Raw genomic sequence first — 25,624 nt, forward strand, 5'->3', positions numbered from 1 at the left:
TGCAATGCCATATAGTCACAGTATATTTCAATAATAACAATCTTTCTTCCTTAATAATATTGTATAGTACTGTTGATAGTTTTAACTTAATTTTGTTACTGATTAAATCATTTTGTTTTGTGGAAAAATCACAAAACTATACTACAATTTTATACCAAGTTATAGCCAGTAAAAAAAGACTCAGTGAAATTAGTTTTTGTGCAACTTAAGAATGAAACTGTAAATGCTTATTAAAAAATGTTTTGACTACATATACAAGACAGGAAATACCTACTGAATACTGTACATAAAACTCCAAAATACAAACATTTTTTTCTCTCTTTCAGGCAAAACTGAAACTTGTAACTCAGCACTGTCAGTTACAAATGAAGCTGAAATATTCAATTAAAATCATGTTACCACTATCACAAAGCAAATAGTGTATTAAAATAACATAATGCAAATTTAAATGATGAACACTTGCGTGAACCTGGTCGGATTCTTTGAAACTTGTGAATTTATGAAATGCAAGAACTTTTTACGTCAACCATCAAAAACATAAAAGAAAAACCCCACATCTGCATTTTATTCAATTCATTGTATGTGACAAACAAAGAGAATCAAGGACTAATGATTAATGAATGGAACATGTTGCTTTACAAATATTGTTGTTAACAGTCCTCATTTCTTTAAAAAACTGAATCTTATTCCAGAGTCCTCAGTTTGTTTAATTGTTGGATGGGGAATAGCTGTGAGCAGGACATTTTCCAGTGAGATGTTGGTACTGGTGTAATACTGCAAAGTAGAATCAAATCCCTGCTGCTGCAAATACCAGATCCGGCCATGGTCTATCAACAGTTTGCACAGGCGTCCCACGTGTTCTCTTTCCTCTACATTCAGTGTTCTGAGGGGATTTAAAATTTAAAAAGTGATCAGCTGTAAAATAAAATTGGTTGGTTTGTACTTATAATACAGTGAAAGCATCCACTTTTAGTTTCTTCCCTTGCTTTGCGCAATAATGCCCCAAAATAATTTGCCATTGCCTGGAACGCTACTCACAGGAAACTTAAAACTCTAAAGTGGATTTTGCATGGAATATAGATGCAAATGGGAAGGACAGTCCTTTTGAAGTGTTTCAGTTGAATTGATAAATATACTTGCATATTGTTGCCTGGTAGAAATTTCTTTCCAAGGTAGAATCTTAATTGTCCAGGAGATGGTGGCATAAAAGTTGCCCATCTTTTTAGGTTGTAGTATACTGGTTAGCATGACTATTACAGTGTTAGGTGTTGGGGTTTGGAGTTCAATTCCTGTAAGGAATCTGTAAGGAGTTTGTATGTTCTCTTGTGACTATATGGGGTTTCCTCCAGGTGCTCCAATTTCTTTCCACAGTCTATAGATGTACCAGTTAGTAGGTTATTTGGTCATTATAAATTGTCCTGTGATTAGGCCAAGGCTAAATAGATGGGTTGCTGGGCAGTGCAATTCATGCGGCAGAAGGGCCTGTTCCACACTGCATCTCTACGTAAGTAAAATAAAGATATGATAACAAAGAAGCTTGAGAGATGCTGTAATACATCTTGTAGATAATACACACAATGTTGTACCAGAAGCAAAGGGAGCTTCTAATTTGATTTTGATATTATGATAAGTGAAACTCACTGTGTACATTCAATACATAACAAGTGTTGAAGATTGTTGCAACAGCCTCATGTATGAAAGTCTGGGAATTAGTTTTGATGATTAAACACTCTTCCACACTATTATTTAGCAATTTTTCCAATGCAAAGAATAATCACTGAACTGAAATTTATAAACCAATCTGTGTAAACTACCTGAAAATGCTCATTTTTTGGAAATTGAGTTTCTAAAAATATTACAAATACTTTTTCATTTACTTAATTTTATAGTTGAGATGATAATTTAAATATTTTGAGCAGGTTATCGATAAATGTACATTACTTGATACCACAGCTAATTACCATATTACATCACATTTGGTTAATCTGTAGCCTAGCACTTTCCTTAATCTACAGCACAGCACCTGTCAAACCTAGCCACTCTGAAGTCCCTTGAGTTCCTCTGTTTCATCCATCCAGTTTCCTGAATTGTCCTTGCATAGACAAGGTTTTCTTAACTCCTGTAGAGTTTGTTGCTAGTCAATACAAGGTCCTTGATTTGGTGGCGTTAACTTTCCAAACTTAAATGATTAAAGAAAAGATTATTCAAGCAAAAAGCCAAAGCAGGAGAAAACTACATCTGAGATGTCATGAAACTAGCACAACACTAAACCTGCTTCACAGGCTCTAGGGGTCCTAATGACGACTTGAACAGCCAGAATATAAAAGGGTGAAAGGATTGATAGCCATCTGTGCACTAGGAACTGCAGTGCGTATATCTTTAAATGTAAACAGATAATTTCAGTTGTACATCAGTGGTTCGTACTGTTATGTAATAGGTCTAATAGTTGATTTTGTTATCATTGTTGGTAATTAAAGGCATTCTAAAATGTAGGTATGGTATAATGACTCAATGGAGCTGAAATGCTTACAATTGTTAAATTGAATAATTAGGAATTTCAGTAAAATTATTCTGAACAAGAAAGATAAAAGGTATCCTTAGCATGAGCCATTAACTCTCTAACAACAGTACCAGCTAAAATAATAACAGAGCAGTGGTTTGTTTCTATGCTCCTGGTCCAGAGAAGAGAAATTTGCCAAAGCTTCTCTTCCTTTTATGTTATCTAATGGTGTGTGTAACCATCCATGTTCTAATTTAAGATTGTGTCCCTCTGCTCCAGTCTCCTGAATTGTCTTTTCTTCTTTATCCAATGAAATTATCTTAAATCTCAATTAAGTTGCTTGTTATGTTATTCAGGCAATAAAAAATAACTTTTGCAACTTCTCCTTAGAACACATTATAACCAAGGTGATCATACCCGTTCCAAGGCCACAGTCCTCTTAATCAAAATCCCAAGTATGCTCATCCACATACAACTTTTAGTATTACTGTGTCCAGCAATTAAACTATATTTTGCACCTAAGAATTCCAGTTAATCAAGCAATTAAAAATACATATATACCTTAATGCCCCCCTACCAGATTTTTCCAGAACTCGCATTTATCACTCTAACTTTAAACCAGTGTATAACAATAATATTTCAAGATTTGATACATACCCTTCGTATGCAGAACTTTCCTCCTCAAAGTTGTGGTCTTCCAGATGCAGTTTCTCATCTGCATTGCCAAATTCTACTTCACAAATGTCAATGGAATGCTTTTTCATGCCACAGGTGGCCCAGCTTGACAAACGCTGAAATATGTTAAAATCCTCTGCACCAAGACCATGTGAAGAGAAGAATTCTTTGCCCACATAATGCTTCCACTCACACTTGTGATGGCAGCACAGTGCAATGGCAATACCAAGTACTGACAGTCCATTTGAAGTGTTCAGAACAGTACAGTTAGGAAGATTCAAAGGGTGTTCCCTTGTCTCCATTTCACCCTTGGATCTTTTCTTCAGAGGTTCTTCGACAGCATCCTCCTGTTTGGTTTTATAACTTTTCAACATACACCTCAGTGCAAGATCTGTCCAATTTAAAAAGACCAGCATTTTAATAGATATATTTTTCCCAGTTTTTACATTTGGGGCTATTTATATGCAACTAGGGTATCTCAACATGAATTCAAGCAACTTTCTACTAGCTGACAGTTGATAATACTAAAAAGAAATCCAGGTTAGCAGATCAGTCTAACTACCCACAAACATGTTTCATTTTTAAAGCTTCACTTTGCTTTTTCACCATCTAATTACACATGCAAGAAAATACACAAGTGACCAGAATTTTGCTGATTTATAGCTGAGGAACTGCTAACTACAAGATCTTTGTATCTTAACCATCAGCAGATGTGTGAATGTCTGATACATTCTCACTACTTGTTCCATTGCTTGACTCTCCATTAAAGCCTAGTGTTTAAGTAATTATGTGCCAAAGGTTTACGAAGGTTTTACGTGAACTTTTTATCTGATTTTCATGATGATGCTGGGAAACTGTGATAAACAAATAGCAACTCTATCCTCCTGAATGGGGTTGCTAACATGTGGAAAAAGACGTTTTAAATTAATTTTATATAATACTTAAGTTACAACTTTTGTAATGATTTTTATAATCTCTCTGATTATCAAAGACATTTTAAAAGATGTGTGACTTGTTAAAGACTGTTAGAAATGTCCAAGAGGGCACATGATATGATAGCAGACCCCAACTCCTACTTGGAGTCTTGATAGCTTACCAGACAAATGCAAAGAGTCTTGATTGGCCATACACATCAAGAAAATGCCTTTATGGAGAAACACAGTATTGATATCTGGAATTTTCTTCCAGAGGAGGTGGTAGAGTAGGATACAATCGTGATATTTAAGAAACATTTAGACAGGCACTTAAATAGGTAACACAATAGCTGGGTATGGACCTAATGTGGGCAAATGGACTAATGTGGAGGAGCAAAATGGTTGGCCTGAACGTTGTGGATTAAGGGCTCATAAGACATGGGAGCAAAATTAGGCCATTCCCCATTTAGAAAACAGTCTATGCCTTTATTCCTTTCTCCAAAGTGTATGACCATACAGTGTATTTCATCTGCCACTGCTTTGCCTAATCTCCTAGTCTGCCCCAGTTCTTCTGCAGACTGAAAGTTCAACGTAAATTTAGTATCAAGTGCATGTGTGTTATAATATACAACCCTGAGATTTATTTTCTTGTGGGCATACTTAATAAATCCAATAAACATAACAGAATCAATGGACTACCACACCAACAGGGCAGACAACCAGTGTGTAAAAGACAACAAACTGTGCAAATACAAAAATAAATAAATAATAGTGAATAAATATCGAGAACATGAGATGAAGGCTCCGTGAAAGTGAGTCTATAGGTTGTGGGAACAATCCAGTTTTGGGTCAAGTAAAGTTACCCCTCTGGTTCAAGAACCTGATGGATGAAGGGTATTAACTACTCCTGAACCTGGTGGTTTGTCCTGAGGCTCTTTTATTTTCCTGATGGCAACAGTGAGAAAAGAACATGACACAAGTGGTGGGGGTCCCTGATGACGGATGCGGTTTTCCTGCAACAATGTTCCATGTAGACGTGCTCAATGGTGGGGAGGGCTATACCTCTGATGGATGGACTTTTGTAGGATTTTACATTCAAGAGCATTGGTGTTTCTATACCAGGTTATGATGCAGCCAGTCAATACACTCTCCACTGCACAAGTTTTAGATGTCATGGCAAATCTTTGCAAATTTCTAAGGAGGTGCAGGTGCTGCCATGCTTTCCTCATAATTGTATGCATGTGCTGGGCCAAGGACTGGTTGTCTGAAATTAAAGTTGCTGACCCTCTCCACCTCTGATCTCCCAATATGGACTGGCTCATGGACCTTTGGTTTCTTCCTACTGAAGTCAATAATCCTATCCTTGATCTTGCTGACATTGAGTAAGAGGTCATCACTGTGGCACTGCTCAGCCAGATTTTCAATCTTCCTCCTATATGCTGATTCATTACCACCTTTGATTCAACCAACGACAGTGGTTTTTCAGCAAACTTAAATGGCATTGAAGCTGTGCTTAGCTACAGAGTCGTAAGTGTAAAGTAAGTAGAGCAAGAGGCTAAGCACACAACCTTGTGATGCTCCTGTACTGATAGAGATTGTGAAGAAGACGCTGTTGCCAATCTGAACTGATGGGTCTGCAACTGAGAAAATCCAGAGGATTCCATTGCACAAGGAGATATTGAGACTAAGGTCTTTAAGCTTACTGATTGACAGCTGATATGCAAACTTAGCCAGAAAACCATCAATGTCATCATCCAAATCATAGACAAATAACACAAAAAGACGTGGAATAGCACTTGTCACTGGCAGCCAACCAGAAAAGGCCTCCTTTATTCCTACTCCTTGCATTTTGCCAGTCAGCCAAATTTCTATACATGCTAGTATTTTTCCAGTATTACCAATGGCTCTTACCTTGTTTAGCAGCCTAATGTGCAGTACTCTGTAAAAGGCCTTCTGAAAATCCAAGTAAACAACATCCACCGACTCTCCTTTGCACGGTCGTGCCTCTTATTTCCTCAAACAATTCCTATAGATTTGTCAGGCAGGATTTCTCCTTAAAGAAACCATGCTGACTTTGGCCTATTTTATCAAATAACTCTGCATATGCTGACACGTTATCCTTAATAATGGGCTTTAATATCACGCCAATCACTGGAGTCAGGCCAACTGGCCTATAATTTTCTTTTTTTCTGCCCCCCCTTCCTTCTGTTCGCTGGCACTTCCAAGTTTCTGAAATGCTGCTGGTAGCCTTTCACAGTAAAATTTGACACAAAATACTTAGTCAGTTCATCTGCTACTTCTTTGTTCCCCATTATTACCTCTCCAGCATCATTTTCCAGCGGTATAATGTCTACTCCTGTCTCTCTTTTACTTGCTAGCATTCCTCTTTTATACTATTGGCTAGCTTCCCTTCATATTTCATCTTTTCAGTCCTTATTGCTCTTTTTGCCTTCTGTTGGTTTTTAAAAGCTTCCAATCCTCCAGCTTTCCACTAATATTTGCTATATTATATGGCCTCATTTCCTTTTACATTGTGTTTGACTTCCCTTATCAGCCATTCCCTTTAGAATGCTTATTCTTCTTTAGAATGAACCAATCTTGCATCTTCCAAATTACTCCCAGAAACTCAAACATCATCCATGCTAGTGTACTTTTCCAATCAACTCTGGCCAACTAACTCCCCTTTAACACCTCTGCAGTTCCCTTCACTCCACTTCAATACAGATACATCTGATTTCAATTCTCCCTCTTAAATTGTTGGGTGAATGCCATCATATTATGATCACTGCCTCATAAGGGCTCCTTTACCTTAAACTCCCTAATCAAACTTAGTTAATTACATATAGCTAATTCAGAAATATCTTTTCCCTAATGGACTATTCCACCACAAGCTCTTCTTAAAAAAAGTCTCATAGGCATCTACAAATCCCTTCTCTTGGGATCCAGCACCAATCTGATTTTCACAATCTACCTGCATATTGAAATCTCCCATGAACACTTACATTGCCCATTTTACATGTCTTCTTTGTTTCCTCTTGTAGCTAATTTTCAGAGGCCTGTACATAACTCCCATCAGCATTTTTTACCCTTGCAATTTCTGTACTGTATGATTTTCACTCTATAATTCTGTAATTTGTCAGTTTCAGAATCATGATATATTTTGATACTAAATTAGTCCTGTATATTTGTAATACTGAATAAAATTTTGAGCATCATAATTGTAAAGTTTCTCCTGATTCATTGTTAATTTAGGATGATCACTTAATAAACGTGGCTAGTCAGTGATGTAGTGGCATCCACACTGGACTTCGAGGCAAATTGTCCTGGGTTTGAATTGGCTGACTCCTTGCTTACTTTCCATTCATGCTGGGTTCAACATCGAGCTAGCAACTTAGCCTTGAAAAACAGGTAAAAACTGCTGAAGAAACAGCAAGGTTGCCATCCAATGTGCTACAAGGCACAGAAAGGAACAAATTAATAAACAATAATTACTTGCCTTGGGACATCACTAGAGGGCACCATCCTAAAAGTCAGCATTTTAAAGCACAAATTTAAAAAGGTGCCTCATACTGATAAACAATAAATGTTTACCTCTTTTTGACATTTGGATTTATTTTAAAGCCATTCATACCTGTTGCAGCTCCACACAAATGCTTGCCAATTCCAACCACTGGCAACTTTTCACTTGCTAGAAGAGGCACATTACCTGCAATGATGTTACTATTATTAAACAAAATTTATAATATTTTAACAGAAGAAAAATACATTCGATGCATGTGTGCAAAATTGAAACAGCTCTTACTTAGGTTGAGATCTTCTATGTCAATATGAAGCCGCTCAAATGTTGAACCTTGATGCCTGTGCTTACCATCTACCTTTAAAAGAAAATGCCATATTTATTCAAAGAATTTTAAAACTTTTGTAGAAGATCATTGCTATTTCTTATCTAATTCTAGAAAACTATTACCTTGAAACGAGTAGTAGCCCTTTCCACAAGGAGGAAGTGAACATTCTCAGAACCTTTCAAGGCAAGATCTATCCAATGAGACAATTTTCCTCGACCAGCACCAAACTCAACGTAACATCTGTTTGATCCTAGTAAGCCCAGTCTTTCCAAGTTACCAGCGAGTGAAGCCTAGAATATATTCCATACTGTATGGGTTAACAACACAATCAAAAACTTTAAAAAGTTAATAATTTCTATTACATATGGCTCAGATGCTTTATTTACTAAATAGTTTGGCAATGGTGCAAGGTCCAGGTTTAATCTCCAGTTTCTCACATTAGCTAACACCTATCAGAGTTATAACAGAAATGCTATTTACCACGATCATTTGCAATAGTAATAAACTTTTCTAGGAGATAACAATTAATATTACCCAAATGAAAGTAATGGTGTGGTAAGCCATTGTTTTTTCCCCCCATTTGGAAAATTGCACATTGTTTTTTTAAGTAAGGTAAGTGAAAGCAACCCATGGAATCACTTGTCAACACATCATCTGTTTTGGGGAAATGACTACATTTTTTACCATGAAGTGGATGAACTCCTGACAATGTTCAATTGATAAGAGTTTCAGATAGTTCAATTCAAAAGCAGTAATGCATATGAATCTTTTCCAAGATTTTAGAAGCAACAAATGAAATACAAGTTATTAGGGACTTCCAGGAGATAATTCATAAAGACCTTCTTGAGTGATTGTTATCTAAAGTTGAATTTCATGAGGTCGAGGAGGAAATTACTGAATTAGTTAGGAAATTGATAAAGGGATAGAAGTTAGAGCAAATACTTAAGTGACAGGATGTAAACTAGTTGGAACACAGGACAGTACAGCATAGGGATAGGCTCTTTGGGCCATGATATAATGTTGAACTAATTTAGCTAATGACACCCAATTACTTCTGAATGCACATAATCCATAACCTTGCATTCTCCGCATATTCATATGCTTAAGAGCCACTTAAATGCCTGTCATATCTGCCTCCACCACCACCCTTGGCAGAGCATTCCAGGCACCCACTGTTCTGTGTAAATATAAAAAAAATGTCCCAGACATATCCTTTGAACTTTCCCCCTCTTACTTTAAAAGGCAAGACATTTGGACCTTAGAAAAAAGATAGCCATTGATTACTCATCTATGCCTCCCATAATTTTATAAAATTCTGTCAGGCTCCGCTGTTCCAGAGAAAACAACCCTAGTTTATCCAACCCAGCACATCTGTAGCACATGTCCTCTAATTCTGACAACATACTGGTAAACTTCTTCAATACCCTCACTAAACCCTTCACATCCTTCCTACAATAGAGCAACTAGAATTGAATGTAATACTCAAACAGTAACCCAACCAGTTTGATAAAACTGCAATGTAACTTTCAACTCTCATATAATGAGACAATAGGCTTGCTCAGCATGGTTCAAGATTTTAGCGATATTCTCCAAATGACTTCTGTGTCCGATGAAAATTCATGATTTTTGAAAACATTAGTTTTATTTTAAAAATCTTCTCTACAATCGGAATCCATGTATCCAGGAGACATCTCCCTCAGTTGCAACAGTTGTTGCTTGTTTTATGTCATCGATAATTGTTGCATTGGTTGTAGCACAATTAGCAACTTCCATGGTTGAACTTACAAGTTACACACCACCCAAGCACATAAATATACACTTGAGTTTTTAATTCAAGTCATTCATCTCCACATCCTACCTTCTGCTTCAAATGCTTAAAGGCATATTCTCCATTTTTTGGATCATTCAGAGCTTCCTCAAATGCTCTATGGGTTGATGTTCGATCAGTTACCTGAGAATCCAAATCTAAAGATAATTAACAAAAACATTATAAAAATATGAATTACAAATAGTTTTACTTAAATTTAAAAAATGTGCTGATCTTATTGTCAAGCTTTCACAACATGCAAAGAAAATCACAACTGCATTTTCCATGAACAGACCAAAGTACACTATACCTAATCTTGATCTCAATGGAGCCTTTAACAATTTAGTACAACTTCCTCTAACTGCATTACTGTAATCCAGCTGAGACAGATTTCCTCTGCTTACTTCTAGAATGAATTTCCTCTATGCAGAGGTACGTTCAGCTGCTACTTGTAAAGATCAAACAGTTGTGTTAAAACTTCCAACTAATACTGATTGTTTAGCTTCTGGCCATAAACTGGCACCTGTCTTCAATTTTTAAAATGTAAATGGAAGCAATATCAACAAAATTGAAAAAAAATCTCAGAATGCAAACTGCAAATAGATGCACTGCTTGTAGCAAGCAGGATGTTGTGTCATAGCATCTGTCTTATTGCAGAAGAGGTGCAGTATAAAACCATGGATTATTTAAATTGGTTGTTTCAAAACATACAACGCTGGGTATGCTGCTTACTTCAAGGAAGCTTGTAGACCAGATGGAGACAATCACTTAGCACATAAGTAAATGATGTATTAATAAGTTGATAGGTTTATGATCTCAGGAAAGTTAGCTTCATAGCATTAATTGTGGGTAACTGGGATCTGAGTATCCATGGTTTTATATCATTTGTGTTAAAAGGTACCTGAAAGAATTCTGCGTGTAAAGTCACCTAAGATGCAAAGAATTAGTATAAATGTACATAGCGGTTCAGGTTTGTTAGAAATGGGATAAGGAATATCAAGAAGCATAGAAGAAGCACGGGATGAACTACTGTTTATTCTTACTAGATGTTCATGAGGAAAATTCAACTGGGTTGAAAGTAACTTTGTTTTGCTGAATTCAGTGCCATCCAATTTTATGCTTTGCTTAAATGTAGAGGCATGATAATGCTGAGTGGCTTGCTGGCTCATTTCAAAGAGTTAAAAGTCAACCACATTGTTCCTTCCACTTATTTTTAAAAAAGTATAATAAACGAAATTAATATTAAAGGAGATGCAGGTAGGATGATTAAAAGCTCAGTAAGTGGGACATATTAAATAGAGTTATGTTGAAGGAGTAGGGGAGAAATGAAGAAAATTTCAGAGTTAATGGCTTGTATATTTGAAGGCACAGAACAGTTTTGGTGCAAGAAAGCCACAGCTGGAGGAAGATGGAGTTATAGGAGTTGTGTGTTGGAGAACCGTACAAAAATATTCCAGACTCTAAGAATTAGAACACATTAAAAAATTTAAACTTAATGCATTAGAAACTGGGAGTCATTATATTTTAATGTGCAATTGATTAAACTATTCAGTATGTTTCAGACTTGATTTTGTAGATCTGAAATTTGCCATTGGTCTCTGACTGTGGATTACACTTATACCATAAAATTGGGACACTTTCAATGTCACTTCCATCAACACAGTAAATTTGTCTGCAGGTACAAATGTCAGGGTTTGCTCCAATTTGTTTGTCTACTATGCACGCATGATTTAAAAACACACTAGAGAAGCAACACGTTTCGTGTATTTAATGAAGTAATGGTAGTGTGGGACCTTATACTATTTAGAAAAAAGAAATTTATGAGAAGTAGAAAATTAGAGACTAATAATAACAAAAGCATAGTTGAGACTTTCAGCAGCACGTAGAATGAGGCAGGGATGCTGATGGGAAATGTTGTGGTGTATGATGAAATATAAAGGATAGTCCTCAAACAGGGCTATAAAACAGGTACAGTTTAATTTATCATACAGAGAGAACAACGGAATCTATAGTGAGGAAACTTTTTTTTATGGAGGCTAAAAAAACCAGCAATTTTTATATACTACTTCCATGATTAAACAGTTGTGTCTTCCTTTGTGTGAGGTATGACTAATTATTGGGACTAGGTTCACCTTGAATGACACTGACTTCACTTTTACCAAAATTTTCATTGCAGTGTTGTAACACTCTTTATATCTTACAACTAGGAAAGTAGGATTGATAAGTTTACTTTATTGTATTTACTGTGGTCTTATCACCATATGCTAGGAATCTGGTACAGGTGAATAAATTAATTTACATACAATATTACCTAGATTTATATACCTTTTTAGGATCCTTTAAGCACATGTTATGAAAATAGACTGATGCAATTTTAGTTTATTGGCACAAAGTTACTTTTTTCTAAAAACTCGATGTTGTGCCCAGAGCACAGTAAGTTCAATGTACAGATTAAGAGTTTTATTATATTTCATTAAAACCAATAACCCATTGATTGTTCAAATACCAAAAAAACGCTCTAATCTGTATCCCATTACATGAAAGGATAAAGTTCACAAAGGCTTCATACAGTATTTTAAACAAAAGGTGCATATTGTGAAAATTTTGCTAATCTACCTTTGTCTTGCATTTAAACCTTTGTTTTCACCCCTATGAGAATTAGATATTTTTTTATTTTGTTGTATATTTTACTTACTGTTGGTTACTTTTACCAGTTTTCTGATCATTTTCTCCAATTCTTCTTTGGACAAAGCACAAATTGAAACCTTGAAATAATATTGAGAAATAAAGTAAGTTGTTGTTATCATATAAGCAATATTTTATTGATTTTCACAGAACAGAAAGCTATACCTGTTTGGTTCCCTCCACTGAATCCTCAAAGCCCCCATTGATACCTTTACTATAATAAATCTGAAATAAGAAAACACAGAAATTAACTATATATATTTAAACTTTGCTTCTTTCAAGCTTATTGATTATGCATATAATTAGAAACATCAAGAACCTTTTCTGATAAGAAATTAAAAATAGTCATCTATTGAATCAAAGTTGATCTGTACCTCATCTCCAATTTGTCACAACTTTTCACTACCTACCTATTATCTATTTGCAAAATACTTTGTAGCTCACCATTGTAAGGAACTTCTTCATGTCATGATCAACACTAATGAGAATATACTTAAAAACGAAAATAGAACATTAAACTGATTCATGTTCAATTTTTAACATAGAATATTGAACAGTACAGCACAGGAACATGCACTGTAGCTCATGACGGTCCGCTGAACTTACTAAACTAGTTAAATGCCTAACTAAACTAATCCATTTTGCCAACAATGTCCATGTTCCTCCATTCTCTACACATCAATGTGCCTGTCTAAAACCCTCTTAAACACCCTTGCCATATTTGCCAACACTACTACCCCTGGCAGATCATTGCAGAAAACTTGCTCTGCCAATTTCCTTTGAACGTGCCCTTTCACCTTAAATATATGTCCTCTAGTATTAGGCATTTTGACCCTGGGATAAAGATATCAGCTGTTTATTTATGCCTCAATCTTATAGACTTCTTTCAGATCTCTACTCAGTCTCTGCTGTTTCAGAGAAAACAACCCAAATTTGCCTAATCTCTCTTTATAGCACAGGCTTACTCATCCAGGCAGCATCCTGGTAAACATCTTCTGTACTTACTCCAAAGGTTCCACATCCATCCTAAGATACGGCAGAATAGAATGCAATATTCCAGATGTGGTATTAGGAAATGAACCTGGTCAGGTGTCAGATCTCTCAGTGGGAGTGCATTTTGGAGATAGTGATCATAATTCTATCTCATTTACAATAGCAATGGAGAAAGATAGGAACAGACAAGTTAAAAAAGTGTTTAATTGGAGTAAGAGGAATTATGAGGCTATCAGGCAGGAAATTAGAAGCTTAAATTGGAAACAGATATTCTCAGGGAAAGTACAGAAGAAATGTGGCAAATATTCAGGGAATATTTGTGTAGAGCTCTGTATAGGTATGTTCCAATGAGACAGGGAAGTTATGGTAAGGTACAGGAACCATTGCGTACAAAGGCTGTAATAAATGTAGTCAAGAAGAAAAACTTACAAAAGGTTCAGAGAGCTAGGTAATGTTAGAAATCTAGAAGATTATAAGGCTAACAGGAAGGAGCTTAAGAAGGAAATCAGGAGAGCCAGAAGGGGCCATGAGAAGGCCTTGGCAGGCAGAGTTAAGGAAAACCCCAAGGCATTCTACAAATATGTGAAGAGCAAAAGGATAAGACGTGAAAGAATAGGACCTATCAAGTGTGACAGTGGGAAAGTGTGTATGGAACTGGAGGAAATAGCAGAAGTATTTAATGAATACTTTACTTCAGTATTCACTATGGAAAAGGCTCTTAGTGACTGTAGTGATGACTTGCTGCAGACTGAAAAGCTTGAGCATGTAGAAGTTAAGAAAGAGGATGTGCTGGAGCTTTTGGAAAGCATCAAGTTGGATAAGTCACCAGGACCAGACAAAATGTACCCCAGGCTACTGCGGAAGGTGAGGGAGGAGATTGCTGAGCCTCCGGCGATGATCTTTGCATCATCAATGGGGACGGGGGAGGTTCCGGAGGATTGGAGGGTTGCAGATGTTGTTCCTTTATTCAAGAAAGGGAGTAGAGATAGCCCTGGAAATTATAGACCTGTGAGTCTTACCTCAGTGGTTGGTAAGTTGATGGAGAAGATTCTGAAAGGCTGGATTTAAGAACATTTGGAGTAGTCAAGGGCAGGTCGTGCCTTATGAGCCTGATTGAATTTTTTGAGGATGTGACGAAACACACTGATGAATGAAGGGTAGTAGATGTAATGTATATGGATTTCAGTATTTGATAAGGTATCCCATGCAAGGCTTATTTAGGAAATAAGGAGGCATGGGATCCAAGGGGACATTGCTTTGGGGATCCAGAACTGGCTTGCCCACAGAAGGCAAAGATTGGTAGTAGACAGGTCCTGTTCTGCATGGAGGTCAGTCACCAGTGGAATGCCTCAGGGATCTGTTCTGGGACCCTTACCCTTTGTGATTTTTATAAATGATCTGGATGAGAAAGTGGAGGGATGGGTTAGTAAGTTTGCTGATGACATTAAGGTTGGAGGTGATGTGGATAGTATGGAGTGCTGTCAGAGGTTACAGCGGGGCACTGATAGCACGCAAAACTAGGCTGAAAAGTGGTTGATGGAGTTCAACCCAGATAAATGTGAAGTGGTTCATTTTGGTAGGTCAAATATGATGGCAGGATATAGTATTAATGGTAGGACTCTTGGCAGTGTGGAGGATCAGAGGGATCTTGGGGTCTGAGTCCATAGGATGCTCAAAGCAGCTGAGCAGGTTGACTCTGTGGTTAAGAAGGCATATGGTGTATTGGCCTTCATGAATCATGGAATTGAATTTAGGAGCCGAGAGGTAATGTTGCAGCTATATAAGACCCTGGTCAGATCTCACTTGGAGTACTGTGCTCAGTTCTGGTTCCCTCATTACAGGAAGGATGTGGAAGCCATAGAAAGGGTGCACAGGAGATTTACAAGGATGTTGCCTGGTTTGGGGAGCATGCCTTATGAGAATAGGTTGAGTGAACTTGGCCTTTTCTCCTTGGAGCGAAGGAGGATGAGAGGTAACCTGATAGAGGTGTACAGGATGATGAGAGGCATTGATCGTGTGGATAGTCATAGGCTTTTTCTCAGGGCTGAAATGGTTGCCACAAGAGGACACAGGTTTAAGGTGCTGGGGAGTAGGTACAGAGGAGATGTCAGGGATAAGTTTTTTTTTTTAACTCAGAGAGTGGTGAGTGCGTGGAATGGGCTGCCGGCAATGGTGGTGGAGGCAGATACAATAGGGTCTTTTAAGAGGGTTTTAGATAGGTACATGGAGGTTAGTAAAATAGAGGGTTATAGGTAAGCCTAGTAATTTCTAAGGTAGAGATGTTGGCACAACTTTATGGGCTGAAGGGATTGTATTGCGCTGTAGGTTTTCTATGATTCTATGTGGCCCTAACTAGAGTTTTATAAAGCTGCAACGCAACTTCTGATTCCTGAACTCAATATCTCAACGAATAAAGCAAGCATGCCACAGACATTTTTTTAATCCCCCATCAACCTGTGCAGCCAATTTCAGGGGGCAATGGACCTGGACCCAGGATCACTCTGTACCCCAATATTAAGGGTCTCACCGTTAATAGCATAATGTCACTTTATATTTGTTCTCCCAAAGAGCAACTCATCACATTTAGCTTTAACTCCATCTGCCATTTCTCTATCCCATGTCCAATTGGCCTATATCCTGCTATATTCTTTGGCAATCTTTTATACTATCCACACCACCACCAATCTTTGCATAATCTGCAAACTTACTAACCCAAACATTCACATTTTCAATCAGGTCATAAACAGCAGAGGTCCCTGTAGAATGCCACTGGTCACAGATACCTACCCACAGTAGTCCCATCAACCACTACCCTCTGTCTTCTATGCCAAGCCAATTTCGAATCCAAATGGCCAAGTTACCATGTTTCCTGTGGGGGCCGTGCCTTATTCTGATCGTCAAAAGTGACTTTGTGATTGGTTAGTTTAGAAATTGCAGCTGCTTTTTCCATTGGATAGCTGCCTGATGTCCAGTTTCAAATAACCAGAAAGCATGTGTGAGAGATTATGTCTCACTTCTTTTGTTTAAGGCAAGTGATGCACATGACTATTGGGAAGGTATGCTCTGTGCGTGGTTTTAGCCAAGCATGTTTGTTGAAAATTCAGCTTTGTAGTGTCTATAACTTGGGGAACATGAATGTTTGGTCAAATTTTTACTGTTTGTAAATAAATGATAAATACACCTGTTCAAAGTCAGTGTATTTCCCCTCTCACTTTCCGGACCCGGGAACCTGATTCAACATCACAGCCACCCACCTTAACCTTCTGGATGAGCCTACCATGATGGACCTGTCAAATACCTTGCTAAAATCTACAGAGAATCACCTCTGTCGCTTCCTTAAACATCACAAACAAATTAGTAAGACATAACTTAACCCTCTCTCTGTCCCCAATTAGATCATGGTTTTCTAAATACTCATAAATCCTATCCCTAAAAATCGACCTGAATTGCTTCCCTGTACTGATATGAGACTCAATAGTCTGCAAGTTCCACATTACTTTCCTTGACTGACAGAACAATTTTAACCACTCAAAATTTCTTTGTGATCGATCTAGAGAAATGGAAGTATAATTCATTCTCTGGAACTAATATTTGCATTTCCACAAGATCTTGGTTTTAACATTCAAACATTTAATTAATTTGTATATTATTTTCCAACATAGTTGGAACCTACTAATTTAAAGACTACTGTAAGTGCCTGTTGTAAGTGCATAGTTTCAGTGTGGCAATACCCTGATTTTTTAGTGACACGATGAAAATAAGTGAATACTTTACATCACAACTATTTTAAAATATTAATGCTTAAATGAACATTGCAGATTTTATACAGTTTTTGAAAATAAAATGTAATAGTATTTCATGTAGAAAAAAGAAAAATAACAACTTACAGGTTTTGGTTTTTCCCTTGAATTACATTTTTTCAGATGCTTTTCTAGTTTATCTTTATCAACTGTACTGGAAAAAAATTGTAGTTTGACATTAGATTATTAAGAATCTAACTTCAACTACAAACAGATCAATATTTTATCTTTCTCATCATGCTAAATTTTTGAAAAGACAACGACTGAAAGGTAACAGAAGACAACTACTAAAGGAATGGGATTTGATTTGGCCTACAAGTAAAATGGACCTTTCGGTGTATTTGTGTGTGTTAAAATAAAAACATTTTAAAACATACAAAATGCTGGAGGAACTCAGCAGGCCAGGCAGCATCTATGGAGAAGAGTAAACAGTAAACGTTTCAGGCTGAGACCCTTCATCAAGGCTCGAAAATTGAGATGAGAAGTTAGAATAAGAAGGTGGAGGGAAGGAGAGGAAGTAGTACAAGGTAGAAAGTGATAGGAGAAACCAGAAGAGGGTTCGGGGTGAAGTAAAGAGCTGGGAAGTTGGTGAAAGAGATAAAGGGCTGGGTGGGGCATGGCCTCCTCCTTTACTGCCACAATAAGACCACACTTGGGTTGGAGGAACAACACCTTGTATTCCGTCTGGGTAGTCTCCAAACAGATGGCATGAACATCAATTTCTTGAACTTCTGGTAATTGTGATCACCACATCCTCTGCTGCTTCTTCACTATTCCCATTTCCCACTCTCACCTTATCTATTTATCTGCCCATCACTTCCCTCTTCTTTCTGCAAAGGCTGAGGAAAATCCATCTCCCACCCCTCCATCCTCATCACATTCTACAGGGGTTGTATTGGGAACATCCTGAGCAGCTGCATCACTGCCTGGTTCGGAAATTGCACCATCTCAGATCGCAAGACCCTGCAGTGGATAGTGAGGTCAGCTGAGAAGATCACTGGGGTCTCTCTTCCCGCCATCACAGACGTTTACACTACCTGCTGCATCTGCAAAGGAAACAGCATTATGAAGGACCCCATGCACCCTTCATACAATCGCTTCTCCCTCCTGCCATCTGGGAAAAGGCTCCGAAGCATTCAGGCTCTCATGACCAGACTGTATAACAGTTTCTTCCCCTAAGCCATATATGTCAAACTCAAGGCCCGCGGTGGAATTATCTTTGGCCCACGAGATAATATCTAATTACTATTAAAGCTGGCTCCAGTAATCGAAGCGCCTATGGCATATGATATGGCTAATGCTGAGTTTATTCAGGTACCAGGTTTTCAGGGTTTTTAGTGTTTATTTGGTTTCCCTGGTTTATTTCCTGAATATCATTAATGAATAAATTTTTTTTCTATTAGAGCTGGCCCGCCGGTATATTGCATGCACCACTAATACTACAAATCCCACAATGCACTGCCAGTGCATTGCTAGCGCTTGCCTTACTCTCTCATCAGCATCCTTATGGCGCTAGTCACGTGTGGTCAACTTTCTGCTATCCCTCACCCCAAAAATGGCTGAACGAAAGGTGGACTTTGAAAACAGGGGTTTTCAAGGCAGGTGGGAGGCAGAGTATATGTTCGCAGATATAACGGGCAAACCTGTTTGTCCTGTGTGCGGAGACGGTGTGGCTGTAATTAAAGAATATACCGTAAGATGACACTATGAAACGAAACACCACGACAAATACAAGCATCTGGATAAGAAACAGAAGCCCGCGATGTGCGGTCAAGAGTGGATTGGTGGGCAGGATCCGGGAGAAGATGCGGGAGGAAAACGGCGCAGGTGAGCTGACAGCTTATCACTGCATCATACACCAGGAATCGTTGTGTGGCAAAGCCTTGAAAATGGAACATATAATGAGCACCATAACACGAGCAGTTAACTTCATAAGAGCCAAAGGTTTAAATCACCGTGAGTTCAAGTCGTTTCTGGAGGAGTTGGGTTCAGAATATAATGATTTGCCCTATCACACAGAGGTGCGATGGTTAAACCAAGGAAAAGTGCTGAAAAGATGTTTTGAGTTGCATGAGGAGATCTGTCAGTTCATGGAAAGCAAAGGGAAAGACACAACAGAGCTCCGGGATAAAAAGTTGCTTTGTGAAATGGCATTTCTGTGTAACTGTTAGGTCTACATTTGTGTTTGCTAATGCTTGATTTCAAACAGTTTATTAATGGAAAAGGTATGGCTCCCAAAACAATCTTAGCCGAAATAGCGTCGTTTCTTTCTCGTTGCCTACTTTCTTGTAATCTACGTCTGTAAGTTAATACCAATCATAAAAAGAATGCTTGCTAGGCAATCTGCTTCATAAAAAAGGAAATTCGTAAAGTGAAACAATTTTAGATATAGCAGAGACTGATACACATGAGAGCAGGTTGAAAAAATGAAGGCAACGAAAGCTGTGGGAGCACACGCGCGTGCACAACTGATCTGGCCCGCATGAAGTCGCATTTTTCTCAATCCGGCCCGTGACTTAAAATGAGTTTGACACCCCTGCCCTAAGCTATCAGACTCCTCAATACCCAGAGCCTGGACTGACACCTTGCCCTACTGTCCTGTTTATTATTTATTGTAATGCCTGCACTGTTTTTTGTGTACTTCACGCAGTCCTGTGTAGGTCTGTAGTCTAGTGTAGCTTTCTCTGTGTTTTTTTTTATTACCTAGTTCAGTCTAGTTTTTGTACTGTGTCATGTAACACCATGGTCCTGAAAAACGTTGTCTCATTTTTACTATGTACTGTATGTTATGGTCGAAATGACAATAAAAGTGACTTGACTTGACTTCTCCAGCCCTTTTTCTCTTTCACCAATCCACTTCCCAGCTCTTACATTTTTGTATAATTTCTAAAATGGTTAATGTGGATATTGTCCTTGAACACTGTGGGCAAGCAGCAAAACCCACCTTGAATCTTTTGCTTTGAACTTTACATGTATTAGACAAATAATTAACTAAATAATAATTAATAATTAACAAAATGTCCAAGGTTCTTCTTTCTCTTCTCTCCACCAAACCTATGGAAATTCCCTTCACCAAATACACTAGCAAATAAGACTAGTGTAGCATCAAAATATTATATGGATTTGAAGTCTTATATATATAATGGTTCCCTTAGAACTATCAGAAGAATTCATCATAAAAATGATGAATCCCATTCCTAGGGAAGTAATAGGAAATGCAGTGAGGAGGACAAACTGCTTTCACAGTAAGATATCCATCTGGACACAGACAGTAATGTAAAACTGGTAAGGATAAAAAAGAATTGTATTTCTTATACAAAGTTGTATAAGTGGGACAGACTTGACTGATTAGCTGGTCTTTTCCTGTCTGTCATTTCCACAAGGCCTGAATGATTAAAGTGTTTATTCACATCCAGATATCTAGTTTCAGGCCTGCTCTTGTAGATACAGTATTTGTGTGGCTAGTTCTTTTTGGATTTTGGTCAAGGTCGTGGATGGGGGAATCAGATGTCGATATCTCTAATGAATATTTCTGTTAGACATGGTCATTTCTAGGACTTGTGCAGTGTAAATATTACTTGCCACTCGGCAAAAAATAGATTTGAAGAATGTTACTGAGGAAAGTGACAAATTCAATCAAATGGTAAACAATAGCAAAACTTTAAAGAAATGACAATCCATAATTACTATACATAGAAATATGATGAATGATTTGTAACTAATAAGGCTAAGGAATAGACTATGATGTGTATTCTTAACAATTGATAAGAGTTAAGTTAAAGCCTTATAGGCTCATCAGGCTGGTGCTCATGCCGGTTTCTGTGGCATGACTCCAGTCTATCACGAGGTTAACCCCCAGCATTTTGCCAGTACCCATTTTCAGCTGGGTGGACTGGAGCAATTGTGCTCAAGGACACAATACGTTGCCTTGGCTGGGGCTCGAACTCACAACCTTCAGATCGCTAGTCTAACGCCTTAACCACTTGGCCACGCACCACAACAATTAATAGAGAATACAGAATAATAAAGTGAACTAGAAATATATATTTTTTAAAAACCTTAGCTTTACAACTACGTAAAAGGCCTGGTAAGAATGTGGAACCCATAAAAACAATGACAAGAGAATTTGTAATGGGGAAATCAGGAAATGACTGTGCACTTAAAGAAATACTTATATTTCTGAGTTCTTAAAATAGCGAATTAAGTGTCAAATGAGCAAGGAATTTAACAACAATTATTAGGAGAAGGCACTTGGGAAATTAGAGGGACTTAAGGCCAATAAATCCCTATTCTAAAACAGTACCAATGGTTGCATTTGTGGTCATCTCCAAAAGACTCCGGAGTGGTCAGTGCAGATAAAAATGTAACAATATAACACATTAGCTTCATGATCAAATTAATGTAAATGTCTTTTTATCCTTATTTGTTTATCAACATCTGAACATCATTAGCAAGTCCAGTGTTTATGCCTTTGAAGGTAGTGGCAATGTGCTTTCTTGAACAACTGCAGTCCTTGGTAATTGTGTTAATGAATATATTCCATAAATTTTCAAAATAATAAACATACCACAATCTTTACTTTGAAACATTTCAGAGCTTCAACGTATTTATATTGTCAGTGTTTCAAGTTATAACATTGTTACAAATTATAATAATAAACAGAGGATGCAAGTCAGTAGCTCACACTTAATAAATTGCTGCCCTGTTGAATGCCGACACAGTCTAGTCAACACTTTCAATTTTGTTATTTTTTTGACTGTGACACTTTTACTTGCGTTGTGAGTTGTGGTTTGTATTTGTTTGATATGCTTATGACAAAAAGAACTAAAGTGCCACACAGTTTTCAGGCTGTGTAAAAATTACCTGCTCAGAGCAATCCATATATCTGTAAAAAAACAACACAGGGAGCCTTGGGGAGGAGTGATACATCTGAGGAGAGTGCATGACTAGCAGGGAAATGTGCAGTTGCTTTCAAGATTTTAAATAATGCTGTCCAGTATAAGGCTGCAAAAAATGTCCAGTGTATTTGCATAAATACAAAAATGGGGAAGTGTACAACACTTACTGTTTTGGGTCCAGAGGACACGGAATTCTTTTCCGTTGGTTTTCATCCTAGAAGGAAATAAAGTGTCAACACTATGCTGGCTGCTATTCATGAACCAACTTGTTTAATATTCATCTTTCTAAAGCATCAAATTAAGCTGTTTATAATGTAGGAAGCAGCACAGGGATAGCAGCGCCCTCTGTATAAAGAACAACTATGACATCTCCCCCCCCCCCCCATACTTTCCTCCAATCACTTTAAAATTATGGCTCCCTCCACCACCAAATTAGCCAGTTCCATCCTTAGAAAAGGTCTCTCTGGCTATCCATTCTATCTCTGCCTCTTAGCATTTTGTAAACCTCTATCAAGTCACCCGGCATCCTCCTTCATTCCAAAGAGAAAAGCCCTAGCTCACTCAAACTAAGACCATGCCCTCTAATCCAGGTAGCATCCTGGTAAATCTCCTCTGCACCCCTTCTAAAGCTTCTAGATCCTTCATATAATGAAACAACCAGAACTAAACATAATTTTATAAGTGGGTTTAAACAGGGTTTTATAAAGTTGCAACAATACCTCAGGGCTCTTAAACTCAATCCTCTAACTAATGAAGGCCAACACACCATGTGCCTTCCCAGCAAACCTGTTAGCTTATCCAGTAACTTTGAGAAATCTATGGACATGGACCCAAGATCCCTCAGTTCCTCCACACCAATAAGAACCCTGCCATTATACTTTGTATTCTGCCTTCAAATTTTACCTTCTAAAACTAATCACTTCACTCTTTTCCAGGGTGAACTCTGTCACTTCTCAACCCAGTGCAACCTATAACCCTCCACACTATCCATTTAGTATAGAGCTCTAGAGGGAAAGTCTTTTCATATCAACATAATTGTATTTGTTTGAAAAGGTAATGTAAAACCTTCCTCTGAATCAAAGACAATTAATACTTAGGGGGACTAATAAAATAATAAAGCACTGAATATAAACTTACACAAATAATTACAGTTGAAATGCTTCTTTCCCGCACGTTTTTAAGAGTATACTTTCACTCCTACCAAATTAATTATATCACTTTTATGTTTGAATTGAAGTGCACACGTAGTCATGTGTTTATTAATGGAATCAATGTAAAAAGAGGCCGAAAAAGCCTAAGTATGAATTAGTGTTGACAAAAAGCATAACTGCCCACCCCGTCTAAAACATGACCAAACGGAATCTTGTCGTTTATACCCAACTTTATAAGTCTTGACTATACTTCCTAACCCAAAATATTCTATAGTGATGATAATGCAAAAACTTTTCTAAATACTTCACGGAAGATTCGTCATACGTTGCTATCTGAAGCTGTATTCGCATGTTCCCCACACAGCAGCTTCCCTTCTGCCACGATCATTTTGCAGTATCTCTTTTTCTTTGCCACGAAATATCCGCATCTTCCTGGCAGAGGCGCCTCGATGCCATTTGCAGCCCCCTTGCCGCCCATGGTGCGCTCGGTGAGGAGGCTATGCCTAAGGGACAAGCAACGCCGAGGTACGGCGGGAGCGGGCGCCGGTCAACGAGTCAGTGCGCATGCGTCAGAGGTCAGACGGGGCCCAGCTCCGCCCCGCTCCGCCCCACCCCGCCCACCCTCTCGGGATGCTAACGGCAGTTTCGAGTGACAACGGCGAGTATTCTCCGCCGAGATCACGCTGTTAAGTGTGGTACACTGCTCATCGTAATACCATGGATATAAAATGGGCACATTTGAACGTGTGCAGAGTGAGGAGAACGGTGTCATCGCTTTATGGTACCCGGCCAAAGTCGAGGTTGATGTGACTTCCCTTCAGGAGTGCGGATGGTGGCTCTTAGGTTTGTCTGTTTGGTCGCGGGGTGGCAATGATTGTCGCGCTTCCTGCTGGGGATACAGCGATATCTCAATCGTCAAGTTTTCTTCTTTGACCACCGCCTCCTCCGAGCCTACTGCCGTCTACGGGAGCAGGCAGGGGAAGCTGCAGGGCAAGCTTGCGAACCCGAGAGAACATTAAGGGACTAGAGAGGAAGAATGCCGGTTGGACAACCTTGAAATCCTTCTTCCCTCTTCACTGGTGGGAAGCCACCAAGGAAAGCATCAAGAAAGCATCAGCAGCGGGGTTCAGAAAGCGAGTCACGGTCAGAGGAACTGTATAGACTCCAGATAGTTGCAGCAACTTATGCAATCAAATGGGGTGGATGTGCGGGAGGAGTTACCAGAGGTGCTCTTCATTGAATCATACAGAAACAGACCATTCTGCTATTTAGTCCATGCTGAAACCAGTTGACCTGCCGACACCCAAACTTCTCGGCATGCACCGCTTGTGCTGGTAGCTCATTCCATACTCTCACAACCCTCTGAGTGAAGAAGTTTTCCATTCATGTTCCCGTTAAACTCACCTTTCACCCTTAACCCATGACCTCTGGTTGTAGTCCCACCCAACCTCAATAGAAAAATCCTTCTTGTATTTACCCTGTCTAAACCCCTCATTCACTACCAAATCCTCCAAGATCATCTGCCAATCCAGGGTCTAAACCATGAAACAGGATGAGGTGTGCTCACATTTCTTCAGCCAAAAGGTTCACAGGGATCTGTGATCCACAGCCTTTAAGGAAGAGGGCAGCTCAGTCACATCCTCACAGGCGAAAATATTGAAGATCTGCAGATCCTTCTATGCCAGCCTATATCACAGAAAGGCCACAGCCTCTCAGAATTTCCTGTCATCCACCATGAAGGTGTAGATGACGGTAAGCCGGGGAGTCTGGACCCCTGGAGGAGGTCGCAGGAGGAGCTGACTGGCTCCATCTGTTCCTTTTGACTTGAATAAAACTGGAAGTGACAGCTTACTGGCTAAGTTGTACAACTCTGTGGGACTGGATAGGTCCAGATCTGCTGGAAGTGTACAATTAAATGCTTCTAGTTGCAGCATATCAGACTCCATGGGGAAGGGCATAATTGCCCTCATCTAGAAGCAGAAATGGGAGATGGATGATATCAGGACGCGGAGACTCATTTTGCTGTTGAATGTAGACTAGGTTCACCAGCGGGGTGAAGTCTGTTCTGAGACGGATGATCCACCCTGTGCTGTACCTGGCAGGAAGATCTTTGACAACCTCATGTTGTTTAGGGATGCCATTGCCTGTGTGCAGGATGGTGGGGGGGGGGGCAATGGATGGGGTGGTGGATTTCTGCTTGGTCAGCTTGAACCAAGAGAAAGTCTTTGACAGCATATCACACACTTAGCTGATAATTGTACTCTCCAAAATGGGAATTGGGGAGGGAATCAATTGACTCCATTTGTAGTGCAGTCCAAATCAATGGGTGGGAAACAGCTTCTCCATCAAGTCTGGG

The 25,624-nt window shown here is 38.7% G+C and overlaps 2 protein-coding genes across 4 annotated transcripts in view; one reads left to right on the forward strand and one right to left on the reverse strand.

The window, feature by feature from the left end:
- Window positions 1-464, forward strand: part of lrrc39 (leucine rich repeat containing 39) — a 40,853-nt gene extending 40,389 nt beyond the window's left edge. The window contains exon 9 of the mRNA XM_059984643.1: window positions 327-464. Coding sequence (XP_059840626.1) covers window positions 327-388 — 62 coding nt within the window. The 3' untranslated portion in view covers window positions 389-464. The remainder of the gene's footprint in view (window positions 1-326) is intronic.
- Window positions 1-23,813, reverse strand: trmt13 (tRNA methyltransferase 13 homolog). Of its 3 annotated transcripts, XR_009514802.1 has the most exons (12): window positions 23,594-23,813; window positions 22,285-22,331; window positions 17,307-17,373; window positions 12,592-12,651; window positions 12,437-12,506; window positions 9,793-9,899; window positions 8,057-8,224; window positions 7,892-7,964; window positions 7,721-7,795; window positions 3,158-3,566; window positions 2,024-2,179; window positions 761-883 (listed from the first exon to the last, which is right to left on the reverse strand). XR_009514802.1 is itself a non-coding variant. In XM_059984641.1 (11 exons), exons 1-11 carry the CDS (start codon window positions 23,744-23,746, stop codon window positions 661-663), a joined length of 1,452 nt encoding a protein of 483 aa, XP_059840624.1. In that variant the 5' UTR covers window positions 23,747-23,813; the 3' UTR covers window positions 1-660. The 3 variants fall into 3 exon arrangements, 2 of the variants coding, with proteins under 2 accessions (XP_059840624.1, XP_059840625.1); XM_059984641.1 differs by lacking the exon at window positions 2,024-2,179 and having other exon boundaries at window positions 1-883; XM_059984642.1 differs by lacking the exon at window positions 2,024-2,179 and having other exon boundaries at window positions 539-883; window positions 17,307-17,368; window positions 23,594-23,760.
- Window positions 23,814-25,624: the final 1,811 nt, after the last annotated feature.

This window comes from Hypanus sabinus, chromosome 11 (assembly GCF_030144855.1).
Source record: "Hypanus sabinus isolate sHypSab1 chromosome 11, sHypSab1.hap1, whole genome shotgun sequence".
NCBI lineage: Eukaryota > Metazoa > Chordata > Chondrichthyes > Myliobatiformes > Dasyatidae > Hypanus > Hypanus sabinus.

What these genes read in the sequence shown, in the direction of transcription:
- trmt13 (XM_059984641.1), bottom strand. Translation starts at nt 23,746, where the DNA reads ATGGGCGGCAAGGGGGCTGCAAATGGCATCGAGGCGCCTCTGCCAGGA. An exon ending in CAGTGGAGGGAACCAAACAG is followed by an intron (nt 12,507 to 12,591) that starts GTATAGCTTTCT and finishes TATTATTTCAAG; the next exon opens with GTTTCAATTTGTGCTTTGTC. An exon ending in GAAAGTTCTGCATACGAAGG is followed by an intron (nt 884 to 3,157) that starts GTATGTATCAAA and finishes AAATCCCCTCAG; the next exon opens with AACACTGAATGTAGAGGAAA.